Source organism: Salmo salar, chromosome ssa10 (genome assembly GCF_905237065.1).
Source record: "Salmo salar chromosome ssa10, Ssal_v3.1, whole genome shotgun sequence".
NCBI lineage: Eukaryota > Metazoa > Chordata > Actinopteri > Salmoniformes > Salmonidae > Salmo > Salmo salar.
The window spans coordinates 104020042-104043658 of NC_059451.1; the positions used below are offsets into that span (position 1 = coordinate 104020042).

Consider the following 23617-nt stretch of genomic DNA (forward strand, 5'->3'; position numbering starts at 1 on the left):
GGTTGAGTGATTAATATGCAAATAGAAAATATTAGCACCTTTTGCATAAAGTGCATTAAATTATTCCCATTTATCATTGTAGAGCTACACTTTTTTAAATCGGCAACTTAACCGTTCTCAAAGACTAAATCATGTATACTACTACGTTGGAAAATGTGCCAAATTATGCCACCACAGCCCTGAGCTGTTCCACCCTGTTAATATCGGGTAGACAGTATCCGCGCATACTGTCTAATACCAACAGGCTCGGAGACAGTTTCTGTCTACAAGCCATCAGACTGCTGAACACGTGAACTGGGCTGACCACCTGCTCGGATTCTCTGCACCGTATCACATACTCACCCTACACACACATCACAACTGCTGCTACCAGACTCTGATAATAGCGAAATACTAAATGTTAACACTTTCCCCGTAATCCCGCTTCCCCAAAACACTAAATATTGGACTATTATGCAAATTGTTTTCTTCTATTCTACTGTACCATTTACTTCGTTCGAATCTTTTATTTCTTATTGTGGCATCAAAGTACCTCGTTTACTGGCGACTTTAACAATCTCTACTGTAGCTAGCTAGTTCCTAAGGGAAAAACAACGTTGCTAACAGTTGAGGATAGCTGCAACGTCAGAACAGACACAGAAAAAACAAGGTAAGTGTACTTTTGTTAACGCGCGATAATTTAAGACGTATGAATCGATTTATATAAACACCGTGTTATAAGATACAAAAAGAAAAAGCCATTCAACACTTGCATTCTCGAAAATAAATGAGCGTTAACTAGTTAGCTAACTAACAGTAGCTAGATAATTTGCAAACTAACGTTAGCTATCCATGCAGTTTCCAGTATGAGTGATTTCGCTAGCTAGCTAGTAAAAAGTTGGCTAACAAAGTTACTTTTCGCCTTTGCCCCACTAACTAGCTAATTTGAAACCATTATATATATATATCAGACAACTGTTTCAAGTAGAACGTTTTGTTTCAAATTGAGCTCGCTAATTGAATGAGAGGATAGCTATTTTGATAAATCGTAAAGCTAATTAACTAACGCTAGCTAACCATGCTATTGAGCACGCTAACTAGCCTAGCTAGCTTGTCAAACTCAGTTGGAACACAGTTTGGTTGGGCCATGGCTTGCTTGTATTACTATGTATTTGTATTCATCAGATAATAGTACCCAGCTAGCTCAGTAATCTGATATTCTTCAAATGGGACATTAATTAAGTACTGTAACAAGTGTATATGTCCTCATCTATCCACTGTAAATAATTTTGGAGTTAGCCGAATGACATTGGCAGCCTGCTGCCACGTCAGTGACCATACCCAGCTAAATAGATTGAACCTCTTTTGGGTGTTCATTATGCTCACAAAACGATTTTGAAGTAGCTAGTACTTAAATGTAAGCGTGAATATATTTAATTTATTAAATTGTCTCCATCTCCACATATCTGAGTTATGTACCAGAAATTCTGTCTACTGAATCTATATTCATACCAGCTTGGCTCTATGCCTAACCGTTATAAACGGTCTTCAATTGTTGCTTACTTATAGTACAACTGGACCTCTAACCCTTTTACTGTGAAATGAAGGTACTCTAGCCAGCACCTAGATATTTTTTGGTCCATTTCTAATTTCCAGACTAGTGCTATGCCTAAAATAAATAGGATAATTAAGCTTTTACACAATGGTGTATCTGTGAGTGTGCTATGTTGAACTGTGGGGGGCACGTGAAGAGCAAAGTTTGCTTATAGACAAGGCTAGTTTACTGTAGTTTGAAGTACAGTTTGATGCCACTGTAACTGCCACATAGGAATGCCCTACAGGCTACATGCACGTAGAGCTGTTGAACAGCACATGTTTCTACAACACTAATTAGGCCCATAAGATCATGTTCAAAGGTCCTCAGCAAGCATATGACTTATGTTGACTCTGTTCAAGGCTACCCTTCTAAGAATTAGGCTTTATCATGTCTTTGTATTACTATCATGTGCATATCTTTTGTTTGGTGCCGTTAACTTGACGCTCTGGTCTTGAAATGTCTTTGTGATCCTACTTTGTAGGTGGTGCGCTCTGTCAGATAAGAACAACAAATAAAAAGCTACCGATTGAGTAAAATAAATGAATTCCATGTTCTGTAAATTTCTTGATTTTCATCTTGTTGAGTTGAACATAGCTGAGAGCCCAGTCATTCCCCCCCCCACTGGCTCTCTCAATCAGGCTCTCTGTCTGCTTATTCTCTGTGCTTCAACAGTAAACAGGTCTGCCTTGTTTGGCGTTGTTAGAAGCAGGCAGCACACCCTGGCTTAAAGTCAGACAGAGGAATGGTTAGTCCAAAGGCAATCCTTCCCCACCTTGTTTTTCAAGAACTTGCCTAACCAAACGCCCAACTGCCAGAGGCAAAATGTTTGCTCTATGGTTTTCAGAGACTATGGTGCCACATTTGGGAAGAAGTCATGATATAGTCTACTTAAGTGATGATGAATTGGTTGACTTGACCTGTTTTCTCTCCTGTTTAGAGGGAATATGAGTCAAAGCGAGCAGCAGGATGAAATCCCAGCATACCTCAAAGACGAGCATCCAGCAGGTCAGTTCAGTCTCTTTAGTTGCCAATAACAAGCTGATGAACATTGAATGGACAATGATAACACGTATTGTACACTGACACTTAGTAATGTAGGAGGCTACATAACAGTAACTTGAATGCCATCCTATCACTGAAGATCGTATTAATAGGCCTAACTATGGTAAACCTGAACTTTTTTAAATGTCCTCACAAATTCAATGTCTGAGTGAATCTTAATATGTCTGAGGCATTTTTATTTGTACCAATAGGTGGCATTACTGTTCCATCTTCTGCATTGTTAGTGGCTCTACAGTTTCTGTCTAGCCCACCACACACTGATTCCTTTGTCATTAGAAGCAATGAGGGCTATTGAGGGCCATCGTAACTATATTTAGCTTTATCTTTCTAGTGGAGCTATTACTCTATCATGTGGTCACAATAGACCATTCTAAGCAGAAGACATGGTTCAATGACACAAACTTCCATGTCGGAGCCTATTCATCATTCTATTGTGGCACTGTCTGTACAATGTGGAACAGAGATCTTTTTCCATAAACTGGGGAAGTTGCTCTGTTCCTCTGCTTAACTTCTCTCAACACTAACACCCTATTGTGTCTCATCAGACGGCAACAAGGATCACCCCGCGCCCCAGCTAGGCATGTTCTCCAGAGTGACTGGAGGACTCTTCAGTGTCACTAAAGGTGCTGTAGGAGCCACTGTGGGTGGGGTGGCCTGGATAGGAGGGAAGAGCTTCAACCTGACCAAGACCGCCGTCACCTCAGTGGCTGCTGTTCCTGGCATTGGGGTGGGGTTGGTGAAAGGAGGGGTGTGTGCTGTAGCTGGAGGCGTGTCTGCAGTAGGCTCAGCGGTGGCCAATAAAGTTCCTATTGGAGGATGCAAGAAGAAGGACAAGTCTGACTGAGGAAGGGGCGGACGGCGACGCCGTTTTGGGTCTCGTGTCTGTGTCGTCTACAGTGTGGAGGGGCCTGGAGGGCTACAGAGGATTCAAAGTTGTGTGTGTGTGTGTGTGGGTGTGTGTGTGTGTGTGCGCACTTTTTGTGGAGGCCTACACTCTGATCCGCGAGTGTCTATGGACCACTCTCATTATGTGGCATGGTCACCGAGGGGGAGACTAAATAAGGGGTTTCCTGGTCAGCAGTGCAGGGGCCACCCCACCCATCTTTCTCTGTAAAAGTAACCAGTGCCTCAAACTGTTGGAATATGAAATTACTGACTGTGAATGTTGTATTTACTCTGTAGATAAAAACCAGCCAAGAAAATATTAGGCCTATTTTATTGCTTAGTATTTGTTCCATCTCCTGGCTGCTGATTAAGAAACAGGCCAAGAACATTTTCACAATGTTTAAGGCGGTGTTCATGTTCATTGCTGTATTTGGCAGTCAGACAATCAGTGATCGATGCCTAGTCCGACACCTCTAACAGTAAATAAAGAGGATCTCATGGGGGGGGGTTTGGTGCTGGGACTGCACAGTGGGTTACTACCTTGACCCCCGAGCTGAGGTGTGGTTTGGATTGAAGAAGCCAGCACCGGGCTGCTCCAACCACCGAGGCAGCGCCTTGTTTTGAAAGGCATTGGTGACGGCAGGGAGTTGATGGCTGCACTCCATCTCTCTGATTGATTCTGTTTCTGAGATTACGGACTCTGTGCGTCTGGGGCCCAGCCGCTCAGCCTTGGTGCTCTTTCCCACAACAACACTCATCACTCTCCCGCCGCTCCCCAATAATTACCGCGGCACGCTGGGGTTTTAACGCTACCTGCCAGGGCTATGGTAGACTGAACACTGCTAGGGAAGTCAATGTTCCTGACTAGATGTTTATGCTGGTGGATATTGTTTTCTTTTGTTTTTTCTTCTTCCCCTGTAAAGTATACGATTTATATCTCAAACTCCCCGTTTCTGATGTGAGGGGGATTTTCTTTTTCTTTTCATAGGGATTTTATTTCTCCACCAGGGAAATGCTCTAAAGTGGAAATGTTGATTTTCATTTGTCTTTTTCATCTTCAGAAAATGCTCTCTGGTGCAAGTAATGTAACATCATGTTTTTCAATGACAGAGTAGTTTTAGGATCCGTTTCCCCTTTGATGGTATGGACTCTTCATTTTTTTCACTGATGGTGCGTCGAATCACGGAGCTCTGTCACTGCTGTTCCTTCCTCTCTTGCTATATTTTGTTCTTTCACTTTACAAGGTGCCTTATTCCCACAAGAAAGCCTGAACTAAAGTAACTTATTCATTTTTTTGAAACTTATCACTTATGTATCTATCATCTTATTCCGTAGTCCACATGTTGTTCTACTGCCAAAAAACAAACTAGCCTACTTTAGCATTATCCATTTTTCAATCAATTTAAGGAGTTGTCTTTTTCTATTGTTGGTATTAGAAATAAAATGTATTCATATTATCAATATACAGTACCAGTCAAAAGTTTGGACACACCTACTCATTCAAGGGTTTTTATTTATTTGTACTATTTTCTACATTGTAGAATAATAGTGAAGACATCAAAACTATGAAATAACACATGGAATCATGTAGTAACCAAAAAAGTGTTAAATAAAACAAAATATAAGTAGCCACAGCTTTGCACTATTGGCATTCTCTCAACCAGCTCATGAGGTAGCTATCTGGAATGCATTTCAATTAACAGATGTGCCTTGTTAAAAGTACATTTTGGGAATTTCTATCCTTAATAGGTTTGAGCCAATCAGTTGTGTTGTGACAAGGTAGGGGTGGTATACAAAAGATACCACTATTTGGTAAAAGACCAACTCCATATTATGGCAAGAACAGCTCAAATAAGCAAAGAGAAACGACAGTCCATTACTTTAAGACATGAAGGTCAGTCAATATGGAACATTTCAAGAACTTTGAAAGTTCTTCAAGTGCAGTCGCAAAAACCATCAAGCGCTATGATGAAACTGGCTCTCATGAGGACCGCCACAGGAAAAGAAGACCTAGAGTTACCTCTGCTGCAGAGGATAAGTTCATTAGAATTACCAGCCTCAGAAATTGCAGCCCAAATAAATGTTTCACAGAGTTCAAGTGAAAGACACATCTCAACATCAACTGTTCAGAGGAGACTGCGTGAATCAGGCCTTCATGGTCGAATTGCTGCAAAGAAACCACTACTAAAGGACACCAATAATAAGAAGAGACTTGCTTGGGTCAAGAAACACAAGCAACGGACATTAGACCGGTGGTAATCTGTCCTTAGGTCTGATTTTTAGCCATGTCTTTGAGAGACGCAGAGTAGGTGAACGGATGATCTTGGCATGTGTGGTTCCCACCGTGAAGCATGGAGGAGGAGGTGTGATAGTGTGGGCTGCTTTGCAGGTGACACTGTCTGTGATTTATTTAGAATTCAAGGCACACTTAACCAGCATGGCTACCACAGCATTCTGCAGCGATACACCATCCCATCTGGTTTGCGATTAGTGGGACTATTATTTGTCTTTCAACAGGACAATGACCCAACAAATCTACAGGCTGTGTAAGGGATATTTGGCCAAGAAGGAGCATGATGGAGTGCTATATCAGATGACCTGGCTTCCACAATCACCCGACCTCAACCCAATTGAGGTGGTTTGGGATTAGTTGGACCGCAGAGTGAAGGAAAAGCAGCCAGCAAGAACTCAGCATATGTGGGAACTCCTTCAAGACTGTTGAAAAAGCATTCCAGGTGAATCTGGTTGAGAGAATGCCAAGAGTGTGCAAAGCTGTCATCAAGGCAAAGAGTGGCTACTTTGAATAATCTAAAATCTATTAAGATTTGTTTAACACTTTTTTGGTTACTACATGATTCCATATGTGTTATTTCATAGTTTTGATGTCTTCACTATTATTCTACAAAGTAGAAAATAATACAAATAAAGAAAAACCCTTGAATGAGTAGGTGTGTCCAAACTTTTGACTGGTACTGTAGTTCTCTACCAAAGGATTTGACTATTAATCAGTGGATTCTTAAAATTGGGTGTGTAACCTACACATTTGTAACATCACATGGATATTTATTTTGTTCAAGGTTTGTCTATAATTTAATGGAACAATATATGAAAAATGAATAAGCCTCAGAGCAGTTGTTTTGCCCATTTGTCATTAAGGTTTGACGGTGTGAATAGGAACTAGGATAATGAGTTGTTTCCTATTTGTTTGGCTTGTCAACACTGCGGAGATGAATTTCAGTAGCCCCCTCCCATAGCTCCTACTGCTCTGTTCTCTAATCTAAAAGGTCTGTATAGATCAATATAACAGTAGAGCCACGTAGCCTGTAAAATAGGCTGCTTAATCCCAAATCTGCCCCTTAGGCACTTTGTGTAGATGTGAGAGGATTGGATTAAGCAATATGTTAATAGTGCCACGTTTCCCTCTGATATTGCTCTCCAATCCTTTCAGGTCTACACATATGCATAGGGGGTTGAGCGTAGGGGTCGATTTGGAATTAAACTTTTGTTGTTCGCCTCCACCATGTCCCTTTTACTTACTCTGTATCTAGTCTTCTGTGAACACCGAATGGGTAAGGGATAAGTGAAGGGTTTAGAATCCGAAATGGAACTGGTTCCATGACGATCAAAATGACAGTTATATTTTCAAAGCCAAACTGGTGGACGTTTCATCTTGAGATATTTCAGCAACAGAGCAGTAAATGAGTCCATTTGAGTGTGTTCACTCTGTTGCTTGCAGTACAATTCCAGAGTCCAGTTGTAATATCAGTATACTGTCTGATAGTCTACTCTCAGGACGAGGCAACTTCAGGCTGTCACACTGGAATAACTGATTCCTCACCACGCTACATAGACATAGGCAAACAGTTGTGGTAATACAGACCTTTCACACTTTTCCAAAGCAGTTGTACACTGAGTATACATTAGGAAGACCTTCATAATATTGAGTTACCCCCAGAACAGACTAAATTCGTCAGGGCCTGGACTCTACAAGTTGTCAAGTGTTCCACAGGGATGCTGGCCCATGTTGTCTCTAATGCTTCCCACAGTTGTGTCAAGTTGACTGGATGTCCTTTGGGTGGTAGACCATTCTTGATACACACAGGAAATTGTTGGCTGTGAAAAACCCAGCAGTGTTGCAGTTCTTGACACAAACCGGTGCGCCTGGCACCTACTACCATACCCCGTTCAAAGGTACTTAAATATTTTGTCTTGCCCATTCACCCTCTGAATGGCACACATACACAATCCATGTCTCGATTGTCTCCAGGCTTAAAAATCCTTATTTAACCTGTCTCTTCCCCTTCACCTACAACGATTTGAAGTGAATTTAACAAGTGACATCAATATGGGATCATAATTTTCACCTGGATTCACCTGGTCAGTCTGTCATGGAAAGAGCAGGTGTATTTCATGTTTTTTAATACTCTGTATATGTACTGTATGGCACTCACATAAAAACAAATTACTTGTGGAGAATGAACAGCCAAATGTTGTATGATATGACTTCAGGTTGAGCAGTTTTTTTTATGGACGAAGCATGTATTTCAGTAGGAAAGTACAACTGTGAAATGGTACTAGATTTTGTATAGAATCTGCATGTTCATGACTCTCGTCATGAACTGTGTTCGTGCAGCATTTCAAATCCAAATGTTCTCAATCTCAAACCTTTTGTCTTAGAAATGTCTCTGTTTCTCACTTATTATGAGGAAGAGGTGGTGAGAAATCCAGAATGGATCTCCCCTGCCGTCTAGACAGTCTAGAATTCACACACTTACATCAATGTGTAACTGGGGGCTTTTCTTCTTCCCTGTTCCACTGTCTATCAGTGCCTGGAGGGAATTGACGTGCGGCAGCTTCACACAGGGACTGTAACCTTGAGCCCCCTGTGCATTAGTCGTATGAGTTAGTGGCGATACCGTAGCTTTCACACTCGGCGGATGAAGGAGATTAAATGCCCCAGCCTTTTCCTCAGCTGCTAACAAGGTTGTGATTCAACCTTTTGGATGAATCAATAATGAAGCCCATTGGTGCTAAGTCCAGGAGCTAGAGATTTTACACTTCAAAGACCAAATTTAAGTGGTGGCTGCTGAGAGCGAGGCTGAGGTGACTGTTCCAAGAGTGAAGAAGAAATAAATCACTTATACCTTTTTATATCACTGCTCACTAGTGCTCACTGCTCTGCTTAACACTGTCGTAATACCTCTTGACCATCATAGAAACAGAATCTAAGTAGGCCTATAAGGGTCATTGTAAATAGTGGTTGATTAGTTAACAATCTAAGTAGACTTATGTGGATCATTGTAACTAGCGGTTGATTAGTTATGTGTGATTAAAATATGCTCTAAATCTGAGACCTTGCCGTATTCTTTTTAATTGACCAGACTTGGAAGCTTGTTTCGACCCAAGAATCATAGATGGTGAAGATTAAGTGGTCTTTTTTGTCTTTTAGTTCTTGATCGAGAGCATAAAGGAGATATATGCCTCAAGGCTATTCAATTTCCTAGACTCAGATGTGGTTCATTGAAAAAGACTTCTCCAAAATGGTTGTTCGCTAAAGCCAGACTTAAATGGTCGGTGACAGAGGATCCTGCACCAGTATTTGAAATTCTGTGTCGTATTTCACAGAACCAAGTCAACTCAGACTGAATAGGCTTCAGTGAAAGCTGACCAGGTGAAGAGCCAATTTGGCCACCTAATCTCTGGGATTAACTAATTGGCCTGTGATAATGAGATCACCTCAAATAGCATCAGAATCTCACTGTCCCCTGCTGCCGAGCTGCCATGAGTTTCATGACTCTTAAGTAAGAAAACTAACTATCAAAGTCTATACACTTACTTCTGTAAATCGCTCTGGATAAGAGCATCTGCTAAATGGTTAAAAGATGTGTGTGTGATATATATATATATATATATATATGTACACACACACACACACCACACAGAGAGTGAGCTCCAAAAGTATTGGGACAGTGACAATTTTGTTGTTTTGGCTCTGTTCTCCAGCACTTTTGATTTTGAATGATACAATGGTTAAAGTGCAGACTCAGCTTTAATTTTACGGTATTTTCATTCATATCGGTTGAACTGTTTAGAAATTACAACACTTTTTGTACATAGTCCCCAAAAGTATTTAATTCACTTATGTGTATTAAAGTAGTAATAAATTAAGCATTTGGTCCAATATTCATAGCATGCAATGACTACATCAAGCTTGTGACTCTACAAATGTGTTGGATGCATTTGCTCTTTGTTTTGGTTGTGTTTCAGATTATTTTGTATAATATAATGTTTCTAAACACTTCTACATTAATGTGGATGCTACCATGATTATGGATAATCCCAAATTAATTGTGAATAATGATGAGTGAAAAAGTTACAAAGGCATAAATATCATACCCCCCCCAAAAAAAATGCTAACCTCCCCTGTTATTGTAATGGTGAGAGCTTAGCATGTCTTTGGGTTATGATATTTGTGTGTCTAACTCATTAGAAATGGATCTGGCAGACTGACCTTACTTCACAGATAGATTACAAATTCAATGTATTCAAGGCTGAGACGGAGAGCTCTATACTGACATTAAGAAGACACAGAAGAATAGGTAAACCTACTGCAGTAGAGCAGATAACAGGCCTACCTATGTCCTCACAGTCCAGGATCAATGTCATGTCACATACTGTAGCTGTGGAATGTGTGACACAGTGTGGGTTTGATTAAACTCCATCACTTAAAATGATAGAGGGACTCAGTGAAGAAAGTCCCTTGATGAAGCTGTAATAATTTTGAGGAACAACTACAGAAACACAAAGTAACAAGGCTGAAAACGGAAAAGGTCTCCTGAATGTACAATGGCAGATTCCCCCTCTGGGTTCCAGATGAGAGATTTTAGTTTGCCTCTGAACATGTTTGGTTTCATAAGACTAATCACACAGTGGGGAGGAATGCATCCCAGAAGTTCAGTGTGTGCATAGAGTCAGTGCAAAAAAAAAAGGTCAATGCAGGTAGTCCGGGTAGCCATTTGATTAGCTATTTAGCACTCTTATGGCTTGGGGGTAGAAGCTGTTCAGGGTCCTTTTGGTCTCAGACTTGGTGCACTGGTACCATTTTTCGTGCGATAGCAGAGAGAACAGTCTATGGTTTGGGTGGCTGGAGTCTTTGACAATTATTTGTGCCTTCCTCTGACACCGCCTGGTATAGAGGTCCTGAATGGCAGGGAGCTCGGCCCCAGTGATGTACTGAGTCGTACTCACCAACCTCTGTAGCGCCTTGCAGTCGCGTGCCTTGCAGTTGCCATACCAAGCGTTGATGCAGCCAGGCAAGATTCTCTCAATGGTGCAGCTGTAGAACGTTTTGAGGTTCTAAGAGGCCGTGCCAAATCTTTTCAGCCTCCTGAGGGGGAAGAGGTGCTGTCGTGCCCTCTTCACAACTGTGTGGTTGTGTGTGAACCATGTTAATTCCTTAATGATGTGTACTCCAAGGAACTAGAAGCTCTCCGAACCCGCTCTACTACAGCCCCATCGATGTGGAGGAGGCATGCTCGCCCCTCCTTTTCCTGTATTCCACAATCAGCTCCTTTTGTCTTGCTGACGTTGAAGGAGTGGTTGTTGTCCTGGCACCACACTGCCAGGTCTCTGACCTCCTCCCTATAGGCTGCCTCATCTTCATCAGTGATCAGTCCTACCACCGTTGTGTTGTCAGCAAACATAATGATGGTGTTGAAGTCGTGCCTGGCCGTGCAGTCATGAGTGAACAGGAAGTACAGGAGGGAACTGAGGGGGCCCGTGTTGATGGTCAGTGTGGCGGATATGTTGTTACCTACCTTCACTGCTTGGGGGCAGCCCGTAAGGAAGTCCAGGATCCAGTTGCAGAGGGAGGTGTTCAGTCCCAGGGTCCTTAGCTTAGTGATGAGCTTGGAGGGCACTAAAATGTTGAACACTGAGCTCTAGTCAATGAAGAGCATTCTCACGTAGGTGTTTATTTTGTCCAGGTGGGAAAGGGCAGTGTGGAGTGCAATAGAGTTTGCGCCATCTGTGGATCTGTTGGGGCGGTATGCGAATTGGAGTGGGTCCAGGGTTTCTGGGATAATGGTGTTGATGTGAGCCATTTTAGTGCCTTTTAAAGCATTTCATGGCTACAGATGTGACTGTTACGAGGTGGTAGATGAAGGGGAGAAGACAGGTTAGAGAAGGATTTTTAACCCTTGAGACAATTGAGACATGGATTATGTGTGCCATTTAGAGACTGAATGCGCAAGACAAGATTTAAGTGCCTTTGAATGGGGTTTGGTAGCAAGTGCAGTGGCAATTTTAGCATGTAAATCTTGGTGGGGGGAAAAAAATGGGATGCATGCCAGCAAAGCTACAACACTAAACAATACATTAATTGCACTATAATGGTGACAAACGGTGCCCACAAACTGTTAGGGCCTACATAAAGCTGTCCCAACACCTTACCACTGCTACACCTGACTATCAGCAGAGCCTTGTCTGGCAGTGAAACAGTTCATTCAGCCTCATTTACTACCTTTTAAAAAAACAAAGCCGATATGGCTGACTTGCTTAAACAAATGTGGTTTCTACTGACAATTGAGATGTACAAACTATGGCATAAGGGGATGACAAGCAGATAAGAGGCAATCCGTAATTTTGATTAAGACATTAATGAGCGAGCTAGGACGGACGTAGTCAATATAACTATTTGTTCAGCACTTTTGAAATGTACAGTAACAGAATTCAGAACATGGGCCGTTCTTACAGTGTTCTCCCTGTACACCAAGTCAGAACCATAGGATAAATAAAGGGGGCATATAAGCAGACAATGAAGCTCTTAAAATATTAAATGATTACATTTGTCAAAAACAGGTTATAGGGTACATCTGCACCCCCAAGTCAGAACAGTAGGCAAAATGAAGAGGTGAAAATTGAGTAAATTATTAGGGAGAGACACATGGGCTACTAACAGCTTACTACACAACATACACTTAGTATTACTGTCTTAGCTACAGTATACATATCTCCCTGGCATATTAAATCATTTATGCAGCAGCATACAATACATTTGTGGACTCACCTTGTTGTGCTGTGCTCACTTCAACAGGAAGGGGGTGCGGCAGTCCTTTGTGGGCAAAGGACTGGCATTCTCTGGATTTATGGTGCTTTCAAGACAACTGGGAACAACAACAAAAAAGGTTGAATCATGATGACGTCAGTGATCTTCATGTCGTAGTTCTAGAAAGAGGCCCGAGTTCCGAATATACAATTCCAAGTTGGATGAAAGTTCAAAATGTATTTTCCCAGTCGTACCTCGTTTTTCCCATGTTCACAGTTGTCTTGAACTCACTAAAGTCAGATTTTGCAGTTCTGAGTTAACAGTTGTTTTGACCGCGGCACAAATCATGTTTCATTGACAGCATAGCCAATGTTGAATGTTTATAATTTTAAACTAGAGAAAAGAGACACTTAATCTTAGATTTGGGACCACACAGCCACTCCACTGAATAGCAGGCAAATGATTGCTTTGCAATACTTGCAGTTAGCCAATGATTCCTTCCAAATCACTCATTGTTGAATTCGCGATTTCCAACTTGTTGTGTAATGTTTATGTCCAATGGCCGATGAGCACAGACACATTTTATCTAGAATCTCTCTTCATTATTTCTCTTCATATGACAAGGATAAAAAAGGATTTGCCAGTAGATTGATGATGACTGCTAGCTAATATTTTGAAAGTATGATGTTGACATGATCAGTCCAGTTAAAGCTACTGTATAATGTGATTTGATGTCACTTATCTTTGTCCAATAACCTTGAGCCTTCTTGGATGGGCACTTCTAATATAACTCTAGGGCAGCACCCAAGGGGCTAGAATTGTCGAGCTCTACCCTGAGACTTGGCGGTGACGTAGTGTCCCCATGAGTGACAGAACACTGAGCCAATCACGACGCAACGCTCCGTATTTTCTGCTGGCTTGCCCCACCACTACCACAAAAAGCACTGAGCTAGGCTGAAACACCTGCATTTTGGAGCTGCCTTACTCAAGAAAATAAAAAAGAGACCACGTTTGTATGCGGCTTTATTAACTCAATTATATGTGTGTCAAGAACTACAACGCTGCTGGGTTTTTCATGCTCAACAATTTCCTGTGTGTATCATGAATGGTCCACCACCCAAAGGACATCCAGCCAACTTGACACAACTCCGGGATCCTTGGGATGTCCCTACCCCATTGAAGTTGAAATTTAAAATGGTTATGGTTAGGGTAACGGTAGGTATTAATGGTAGGGTTTAGGGTAGGGACGTCCTATGGATTTCGGATAGTACTGACCCTTCTTCAGTCTGGCCAGAGTCCGTCGAAGAACAGGAAGTTACTTGTGGTTGTGGCTTTTGACGATGGATTTATGGGATCGCTACCAGCAACTTGTAAACAATTACGCATTCCTATAAGTGAGTACTATTTTAATAGTATGTTAAAAATAATACACATTGGCTGTTAAGCCAATTATACTTTCTGACTGTTGCATCCCGTTTTAGTTTATTGTGATGGTAATGATGTTTTTTTTTTGTTACAATTACTATGTGGAAGTAGCTAGCTACAGAATAGCCTAGCTCAAGGATGGGCAACTAAACGATATCATAAACATTATCATAACTGCCATCGATAAAAGACAGTACTGTGCAGCCGTCTTCATCGACCTGGCCAAGGCTTTCGACTCTGTCAATCACCATATTCTTATCGGCAGACTCAACAGCCTTGGTTTCTCTAATGACTGCCTCGCCTGGTTCACTAACTACTTCTCAGATAGAGTTCAGTGTGTCGAATCGGAGGGCCTGTTGTCCGGACCTCTGGCAGTCTCTATGGGGGTTCCACAGGGTTCAATTCTTGGGCTGACTCTTTTCTCTGAATATATCAATGATGTCGCTCTTGCTTCGGGTGATTATTTAATCCACCTCTATGCAGACTACACCATTCTGTATACATCTGTCCCTTCTTTGGACACTGTGTTAACAAACCTCCAAAAGAGCTTCAACGCCATACAACACTCCTTCCATGGCCTCCAACTGCTCTTAAATGCTAGTAAAATGAAATGCATGCTCTTCAACCGATCGCTGCCCACACCTGCCTGCCCGACTAGCATCACTACTCTGGACAGTTCTGACCTAGAATATGTGGACAACTATAAATGCCTAGGTGTCTGGCTAGACTGTAAACTCTCCTTCCAGACTCACAGTAAGCATCTCCAATCCAAAGTTAAATCTTGAATCGGCTTCCTATTTCGCAACAAAGCCTCCTTCATTTATGCTGCCAAACTTCCCCTCCTAAAACTGACTATCCTACCGATCCTTGACTTCGGCAATGTAATTTACAAATTAGCCTCCAACACTACTCAGCAAATTGGATGCAGTCTAGCCATCTGTTTTGTCACCAAAGCCCCATATACTACCCACCACTCCGACCTGTATGCTCTCGTTGGCTGGTCCTTGCTACATATTTGTCGCCAAACCCACTGGCTCCCGAACAAGACAGGGAATTTTTACTAGGATTAAATGTCAGGAATTGTGAAAAACTGAGTTTAAATGTAATTGGCTAAGGTGTATGTAAACTTCCGACTTCAACTGTAGCTCCGTGTTATCTCAGCTCACTGGTCACCATAGCAACACCCACACATAGCATGTGCTCCAGCAGGTACAGTGGGGGGAAAAAAGTATTTGATCCCCTGCTGATTTTGTACGTTTGCCCACTTACAAAAAAATGATCAGACTATAATTTTAATGGTAGGTTTATTTGAACAGTGAGAGACAGAATAACAACAAAAAAAATCCAGAAAAACATTTGTCAAAAATGTTATAAAATCATTTGCACTTTAATGAGGGAAATAAGTATTTGACCCCTCTGCAAAACATGACTTAGTACTTGGTGGCAAAACCCTTGTTGGCAATCACAGAGGTCAGACGTTTCTTGTAGTTGGCCACCAGGTTTGCACACATCTCAGGAGGGATTTTGTCCCACTCCTCTTTGCAGATCTTCTCCAAGTCATTAAGGTTTCGAGGCTGACGTTTGGCAACTCGAACCTTCAGCTCCCTCCACAGATTTTCTATGGGATTAAGGTCTGGAGACTGGCTAGGCCACTCCAGGACCTTAATCTGCTTCTTCTTGAGCCACTCCTTTGTTGCGTTGGCCGTGTGTTTTGGGTCATTGTCATGCTGGAATACCCATCCACAACCCATTTTCAATGCCCTGGCTGACGGAAGAAGGTTCTCACCCAAGATTTGACAGTACATGGCCCCGTCCATTGTCCCTTTGATGTGGTGAAGTTGTCCTGTCCCCTTAGCAGAAAAACACCCCCAAAGCATAATGTTTCCACCTCCATGTTTGACGGTGGAGATGGTGTTCTTGGGGTCATAGGCAGCGTTCCTCCTCCTCCAAACACGGCGAGTTGAGTTGATGTCAAAGAGCTCCATTTTGGTCTCATCTGACCACAACACTTTCACCAGTTGTCCTCTGAGTCATTCAGATGTTCATTGGCAAACTTCAGACGGGCATGTATATGTATTCTTGAGCAGGGGGACCTTGCTGGCGCTGCAGGATTTCAGTCCTTCACGGCATAGTGTGTTACCAATTGTTTTCTTGGTGACTATGGTCCCAGCTGCCTTGAGATCATTGACAAGATCCTCCCGTGTAGTTCTGGGCTGATTCCTCACTGTTCTCATGATCATTACAACCCCACGAGGTGAGATCTTGCATGGAGCCCCAGGCCGAGGGATATTGACAGTTCTTTTGTGTTTCTTCCATTTGCGAATAATCGCACCAACTGTTGTCACCTTCTCACCAAGCTGCTTGGCGATGGTCTTGTAGCCCATTCCAGCCTTATGTAGGTCTACAATCTTGTCCCTGACATCCTTGGAGAGCTCTTTGGTCTTGGCCATGGTGGAGAGTTTGGAATCTGATTGATTGATTGCTTCTGTGGACATGTGTCTTTTTTACAGGTAACAAGCTGCGGTTAGGAGCACTCCCTTTAAGAGTGTGCTCCTAATCTCAGCTCGTTACCTGTATAAAAGACACCTGGGAGCCAGAAATCTTTCTGATTGAGATGGAGTCAAATACTTATTTCCCTCATTAAAATGCAAATCAATTTCTAACATTTTTGACATGCGTTTTTCTGGATTTTTTTGTTGTTATTCTGTCTCTCACTGTTCAAATAAACCTACTATTAAAATTATAGACTGATCCTTTCTTTATCAGTGGGCAAACGTACAAAATCAGCAGGGGATCAAATACTTTTTCCCCCCACTGTATATTTCACTGGTCATCCCCAAAGCCAACACCTCATTGGCCGCCTTTCCTTCCAGTTCTCTGCTGCCAATGACTGGAACGAATTGCAAAAATCACTAAAGTTGGGGACTTATATCTCCCTCACTATAAGCGTCAGCTGTCAGAGCAGCTTACCGATCGCTGCAGCTGTACACAGCCCATCTGTAAATAGCCCATCCAACCAACGACCTACCTCATCCCCATATTTGATTTTGTTTTTCTGCTATTTTGCACACCAGTATTTCTACTTGCACATCCTCATCTGCACATATATCACTCCAGTGTAAATTGCTCAATTGTAATTACTTCGCCATTATTGCCTTACCTCCTTACTTCTGTCATGACGTTGGCCTGTGGGTAAGGTTTATGACCCCCCCCATAAATACCTTTCTCCCTTCCCCTCTCTTACTGACCCTACTGAAGGACTGCTGTCCTGTTAAATATAGAGAGTCTGGGAACATCAAACAAATGGGGAAAGGAACCATATTTTGGTAATAAAACCAGTTGGAAATATGCTTGATAACGTAATGAGTATGTATGTCAGTTCGCTTGTCATCTGAGACATTATGACTGATGACAGGACGACATAAACGATACCTGAGAAAGTATACACTCTCTAGTTATCAGAGTAACATGGAATTGTTATGCAATTGAAATGTTTGATATTGAAATTGTTTGTTAGGAGATTAAATGTAATTTTAGCTTCCAAATGAGAGAATTGGGTTTTCATAAGGAAAGTGCCCTGCTTGATCAGTGGCCCACCCCTGTGAAGAGACAGGGGTTATAAACGATGAAACACATCCTTCCCCCCGCTCCACTATATAAGCCTTTGACGAAAAGATAACCAGTTGTTCCAGTACGGGAGGTCTGCAGCCTCTACGTTAGAAGGACACACATGTCAACTAAGCCAACCTCGGCGTGAGCTATGGTATGAACTGGTATGAACTTTGAGCTTATTCACTACAGAAGTGATACTTCCTAGCCGTTGAGTTAGCAGCGGCCGCTGTAACGTGGGCTAGGAAAGGACGGACGACGGATCCAGTCTAACAGACGGACGAAGATACCACCACGTATCCAATTTACCACCAGAGACATTCTTCCGAACAGGAAGATCTGTTGGCCAACCCGGCCAGCATCTACGACCAATCTACCGAAGCGCAGCTCAGAGTAAATATTTATTGCATTTTCCTTTTCCAAATGGGCGGTAATTTAGAATGCATAAGATAATGTATTTACGATAGCATAGCTGCTGTTTCTGTGTTCCTAAATCTTCCCGCTCTTTCATTCAAGCCCAACTCCCTTTCCTTTGTGTAACCAGCTTTCATACAGGTTCCGTTCACCAGGGGTGAATTCTGTATGACATCATTGTATTCTGTGTATTTGTATTTCTGTGTGATTAGTTAGGTATTTAGTAAATAAATAATTAAACCAATTTTGTATTGCTGATTCAACTTGTTAGCCAGGGTTCGTGAAGATAGCCAAGAATTTACAACTTTCATTATGAGACTGAAAATAAGATAAGGGTTAATATTGACTGCTATCGATGTAAAATATTACAAAGTATTTTAAGAGTTTATTCGGAAGATAACGGCTCTATAAACGTTCTTCCGTGGTGCCCCGACTTTCTAGTTAATTACATTTACATGATTAGCTTAATCAGGTAATATTAATTACAGAGAAATAATTTTATAAATTAGCATGTCATATCACTTAATCCGGCATAGCCAAAGACACGACACTTCATTTGCACACACTGTATACAGATTTTTCTATTGTGTTATTGACTGTACGTTTCTTTATCCCATGTGTAACTCTGTGTTGTTATTTTTGTTTGCACTGCTTTGCTTTATCTTGGGCAGGTTGCAGTTGTAAATGAGAGCTTGTTCTCAACTGGCCTACCTGGTTAAATAAAGGTGAAATATATATTTTTTTAAATAAAAACTGACGTCTCAACTTACTGTTGAGAATTAGAGTAGTAGAATACACAAGGTGGAATTTTGAAATTTGGTTGTGCATCAGCAGTTTTTCTCTTGTTAAGTCAGTCAATCAATTAGACCAAGTCTAGCCAGCTATCTAAACTTGTAGAAATAATTCCAATTACCAATCGGGGGGGAAATTGATTTTGTTTGTCACGCTCACTCAGATATCATATTAAATATGTCAAACATTTCTCTTCGCCCAATGCCAAAATTTGTACAATTGCAGGAAATTAGCTGTAAAACTGCTGATTATTCTCTCCACCCCATGGCAAAATTGGTAGAATAGCAGCCAACGTTGTTTCAACGTCATTTGTCAATGTATTGTGACCTGGAATCTACGTGGAAAATACATTGGATTTGAAAAAAGTAATCACGTAAACTTGTTTTGAGAGTGACAACCACATGATTATGTCATCATTGTAACCAAATTTCAAATAGACAAACCTTGGCTCAGATGGACCTATCCAAGCAGTAGATACAGCTTCTTGAAATGTTGATATTTGGTCGAGTTTTCAACCAAACAGAATTCAGTATGACCTTTTATAATACTGTAAATAGCCTAAGGTTAAGACTATTTTACAAACTAATGTAACATTCGACCTTAAAATGAGTGACACATCCATGACCACATTTTGAGGTTACTGTAACTATACATTTCTTTTTATGTAATCATATAAAGCGTGCATGTTCAGGATAGCATGCATAGGCCGTCATAACTAAATATCTGACATTGTATTTCCATTTGAACTTTGCTGTGCTTTTAAATGGTTCAAAGCGCAGTGAAGCAAGAAAGAGAAAAATATCTTGTTCGTGTCTCCCCTTTCCATAGTGTTCCATATTAGTTTGTAGCTCAAACGTTTTTTGAAGCTACATACAGAAGTTGGCATACAGACTTCAGACGGGTCCCGTGACACTTGTGGGGGTTGTAGAGCAAAAACGGAGAGTCTCTCCTTTCCATAGAGTGGTCATAATAGTTTTTAGGCCGGAATTTCTCAAGGTCTGACGAACAACGCTGTAGATCGGCCACCTTCCACCGCAGATGCGGAAGGCCAACATAGGCAGATGCGGTATTTTATTAAAATTTTTTATCCTGAAAACTCCCCAGTCCTTAACGATTACAAGCAGATTGTTTTTCTTTTTGGTACATTTTTTACCCCTTTTTTTCTCCGCAATTTCTTGGTATCCAATTGGTAGTCTCATCGCTGCAACTCCCATTGGACTCTGGAGAGGCGAAGGCCGAGAGCCGTGCGTCCTCCGAAACACAACCCAGCCAAGCCGCACTGCTTCTTGATACAATGGCCACTTAACCCGGAAGCCAGCCGCACCAATGTGTCGGAGGAAACACCGTGCACCTGGCGACCGTGTCAGTGTGCACTGCGCCCGGCCCGCCACAAGAGTTGCTAGTGCTTGATGGGACAAGGACATCCCTGCCGGCCAAACCCTCCCCTAACCCGGATGATTCTGGGCCAATTGTGCGCTGCCCCATGGGTCTCCCAGTCGCAGCCGGTAGAGTCTGGACTCGAACCCAGAATCTCTAGTGGCACAGCTAGAACTGCGATGCAGTGCCTTAGAACCCCGGCGCCACTCGGGAGGGCCCAACGATTACAAGCATACACATAACACGATGCAGTCACCATCATGCTTGAAAATATGGAGAGTAGTACTCAGTAATGTTTTGTATCAGATTTGCCCCAAACATAACACTTTGTATTCAAGACAAAAAGGTAATTGCTTTGGCACATTTTTTTCAGTATTACTTTAGTGCCTTGTTGCAAACAGGATGCATGTTTTGGAATATATACAGGCTTCCTTGTTTTCACTCTATCAATTAGGTTAGTATTGTGGACTAACTACAATGTTGTTGAGCCATCCTCAGTTTTCTCCTATCACAGCCATTAAACTCTATAAATGTTTTAAAGGCACCATTGGCCTCATGGTGAAATCCCTGAGCGGTGTCCTTCTTCTACAGCAACTGAGTTAGGAAGAACGCCTAAATCTTTGTAGTGACTGGGTATACACCATCCAAAGTGTAATTAATAACGTCACCATGCTTAAAGGGATATTCAAAGTCTGCTTTTTTTTATTTTTACCCATTTACCAATGGGTGCCATTTTTTGCGAGGCATTGGAAAACCTCCCTGGTCTTTGTGGTTGAACCTGTGTTTGAAATTCACTGCTCGACTGAGTGACCTTACAGATAATTGTATGTGTGGGGTACAGAGATGAGGTAGTCATTAAAAATGATGTTAAACACTTATTGCACACAGTGAGTCCATGCAACTTATTATGTGACTTGTTAAGCACATTTATACTCCTGAACTTATTTAGGCTTGCCATATCAAAGGGGTTGAATACTTATTGACGCAAGACTTCAGCTTTTCGTTTTTTAATTCATTTGTAAAAATGTAAAAAAACATAATTCCACTTTGACATTATGGGGTATTGTGTGTAGGCCAGTGACAAAAACATCTACATTTAATCCAGCCTGTAACACAAGAACATTTGGAAAAAGTCAAGGTGCATGAATACTTTCTGAAGTCACTTTACATGTAAACAGGGCTGAAAAGTGACTGGTATTTTCTCTGTACTATCAGAAGAGTTTTTCCTGACCACATGACCTGATCAGGAAAAAGTCCAGACCCTAAGGCTTTTTCAATCTCACCTCTCCTTTTCCTTATGACCCTAATTCACAGAACAACACAGGTTTCTTCTACTGCAGCACAGTAGCAAAACAACAGGCCCACTTTGACTCTCAGTTGTAAAGACAAAGCCACTCTTTGTATTGTAAAATACCCATTACAGAGCCTGTGGGGTAGAATCCAGGAAATCAAGTAAACAGTTCTCTGAAGGACTGACTTGGTTATTTCCCTTTATGGAGTGGAGTTGTAGTAACTGCACGGATGTGCCTTTGGGAAATACAACCCAGCCAAGAGGGTTGGGTAACCTTGTGTGTGTGTGTGTGTTTGTGTGTGTGTGCAAAATAGTTTGTCTGAGGCTGTTGAACCATGTGTCTGGAGTTTCTGAAAATCTCAGTTTTTAGAAGTCATTTGCCTTTCAACTAATTTTAGAGTGTAATACGCTCTAAGCTCTGGGCATGCTGAATGGTGTTGGTACAGAGTCTCATTGTTTGGCCTTCATCAACCAGGTGCAGCGCATTATACACAGTCATTAAATAATACCCAACGACCTGCATGGATTGACACTATGGTAGCTGGACTAGACATTCCAACAGGGTTGGATTGTTTATGGTTGTCACTCTTTTTCCATCCATGTTGGCGTAGTGTACAGATCAATAGTTAATTGGTCAACTCAGTAGTTCAACTCAGGTTATTATTGATCCCATACCATGATATCTCTCTGGTAAATGCTGGGATTGGTCCTTATTGGTAATTAAATGTCCCCGTTAATTGTCTTCACATCCATTTCTCCAGGACACTAGGTCAACAAGAAGGTCGGAGCCAAAGTTATTTTGTTCATATTGTCTTAATGGCATCTCCATAGTTGATCAAGGTCTTAAACAAAATTGTGGACTCAATATTCACAGATGGTGATTAGTCGAGGGTTCTCAACACAGTTGTCAGGAGACAACAACATAGTCCCATCGCAGCAGGTTATGCTCTGCACTTTGTTACGCCAGGGAGAGGGATAGACAGAGAAGAGAAAGTGAAAAAGAAAGACAGAATCCCTGTCTATGATACGTGACACTCCACCACTCCATCGCAAGGTTCTGCCTTATCACACCTAAGAGCTTAAGCTGCTACATGTATCCCCTGGAGATGTGCTTAATCATACAAATGTCACCACAACAATATAATGAAATAGGTTGTTTCCCCCTCTAATGACTCCTGCTCCAAAGGCAGCAGTGACACAATAGGCAGTAAGGAGGCATTCTGAGCTTCCTGGTGGATAGCACATGCAGAGGGAAGATGGAGTGTGCAAGCAGTAGCAGACCCGCTTGCCTCTTTAAATATTCCCCATGTTACAGTCGTAACATAATATCTTTGAGAAGTTAGGACTTTGATTTGTGAGTTTTCTCATAGCCAAACTGGTTTTCCAAATATAACCGGTGGAAATCAAACCTGGGTTTCCGGCTCACTAACCCAATGTCTTAACCTTCGACTTCCTTCAGGTCAAAGGGCGACAATTGAGTTAATGTCTTCCCTTCGCTATACACAAATATTCCTCAATTTATACAGGAAACTTTTAGCTCCTTATACCAGTTAAGTAAACAGACTGTCTTTCTGTATTCTTATAGTTAGCCAGCTTCCTCTGTCCATTTGACAAGGTATCATAGTACCCAATGGGACAAGGTCATTGTTGTTGAATTGTGTAACTCACAACCATTTAGTTAAACAAAGGTACAGATTATGGAATATGATATTATGAGTACTGTTAAATATCTGGATATTTAACAATTAAATGAACTGAAGGTGAACTGAAGACGTAGACTCAGGTGTCCTGACTCCACACAGCATTCCATTCACTGAGCACCCACTCTCTCAGACAACATTCTAGATAACATTTTACAAGACTGAGATTAGTGAGAAGCTCCCAGAGGCTTTTTCGCTGGCTGATTAGTGAGAAGCTCCCAGAGGCCTTTTAGCTGGCTGATTGCTTGAGAGTTGTTATTGTAGAACACACAAACCTGATTTGGTTTTTGAATTATGTTCTGAAAGGCTTATTTGTTGATGTATTCATGCTCTGTCCCTGCTGTATGCAGTCCAGCTCTAAGGATATTGATATGCTCTTACTGTTCCTATTAGCCTGATGGACAAGCCCAGCAATCCATGAATACAATGGAGAAAAAGAG

The 23617-nt window shown here is 41.7% G+C and overlaps 1 protein-coding gene across 1 annotated transcript; it reads left to right on the plus strand.

Moving 5' to 3' along the window:
* Nucleotides 1-269: 269 nt before the first annotated feature.
* On the plus strand, nt 270-8874 carry LOC106561411 (transmembrane protein 263). Its single transcript, XM_014125357.2, has 3 exons — nt 270-649; nt 2514-2581; nt 3184-8874. The coding sequence occupies exons 2-3, from the start codon at nt 2521-2523 to the stop codon at nt 3480-3482; spliced, it is 360 nt and encodes a 119-aa protein (XP_013980832.1). The 5' UTR covers nt 270-649; nt 2514-2520; the 3' UTR covers nt 3483-8874.
* Nucleotides 8875-23617: the final 14743 nt, after the last annotated feature.

Coding starts and splice junctions, on each gene's coding strand:
- LOC106561411 (XM_014125357.2), top strand. CDS start 2,521: ATGAGTCAAAGCGAGCAGCAGGATGAAATCCCAGCATACCTCAAAGAC. Junction 2,582..3,183: donor CAAAGACGAGCATCCAGCAG/GTCAGTTCAGTC, acceptor GTGTCTCATCAG/ACGGCAACAAGGATCACCCC.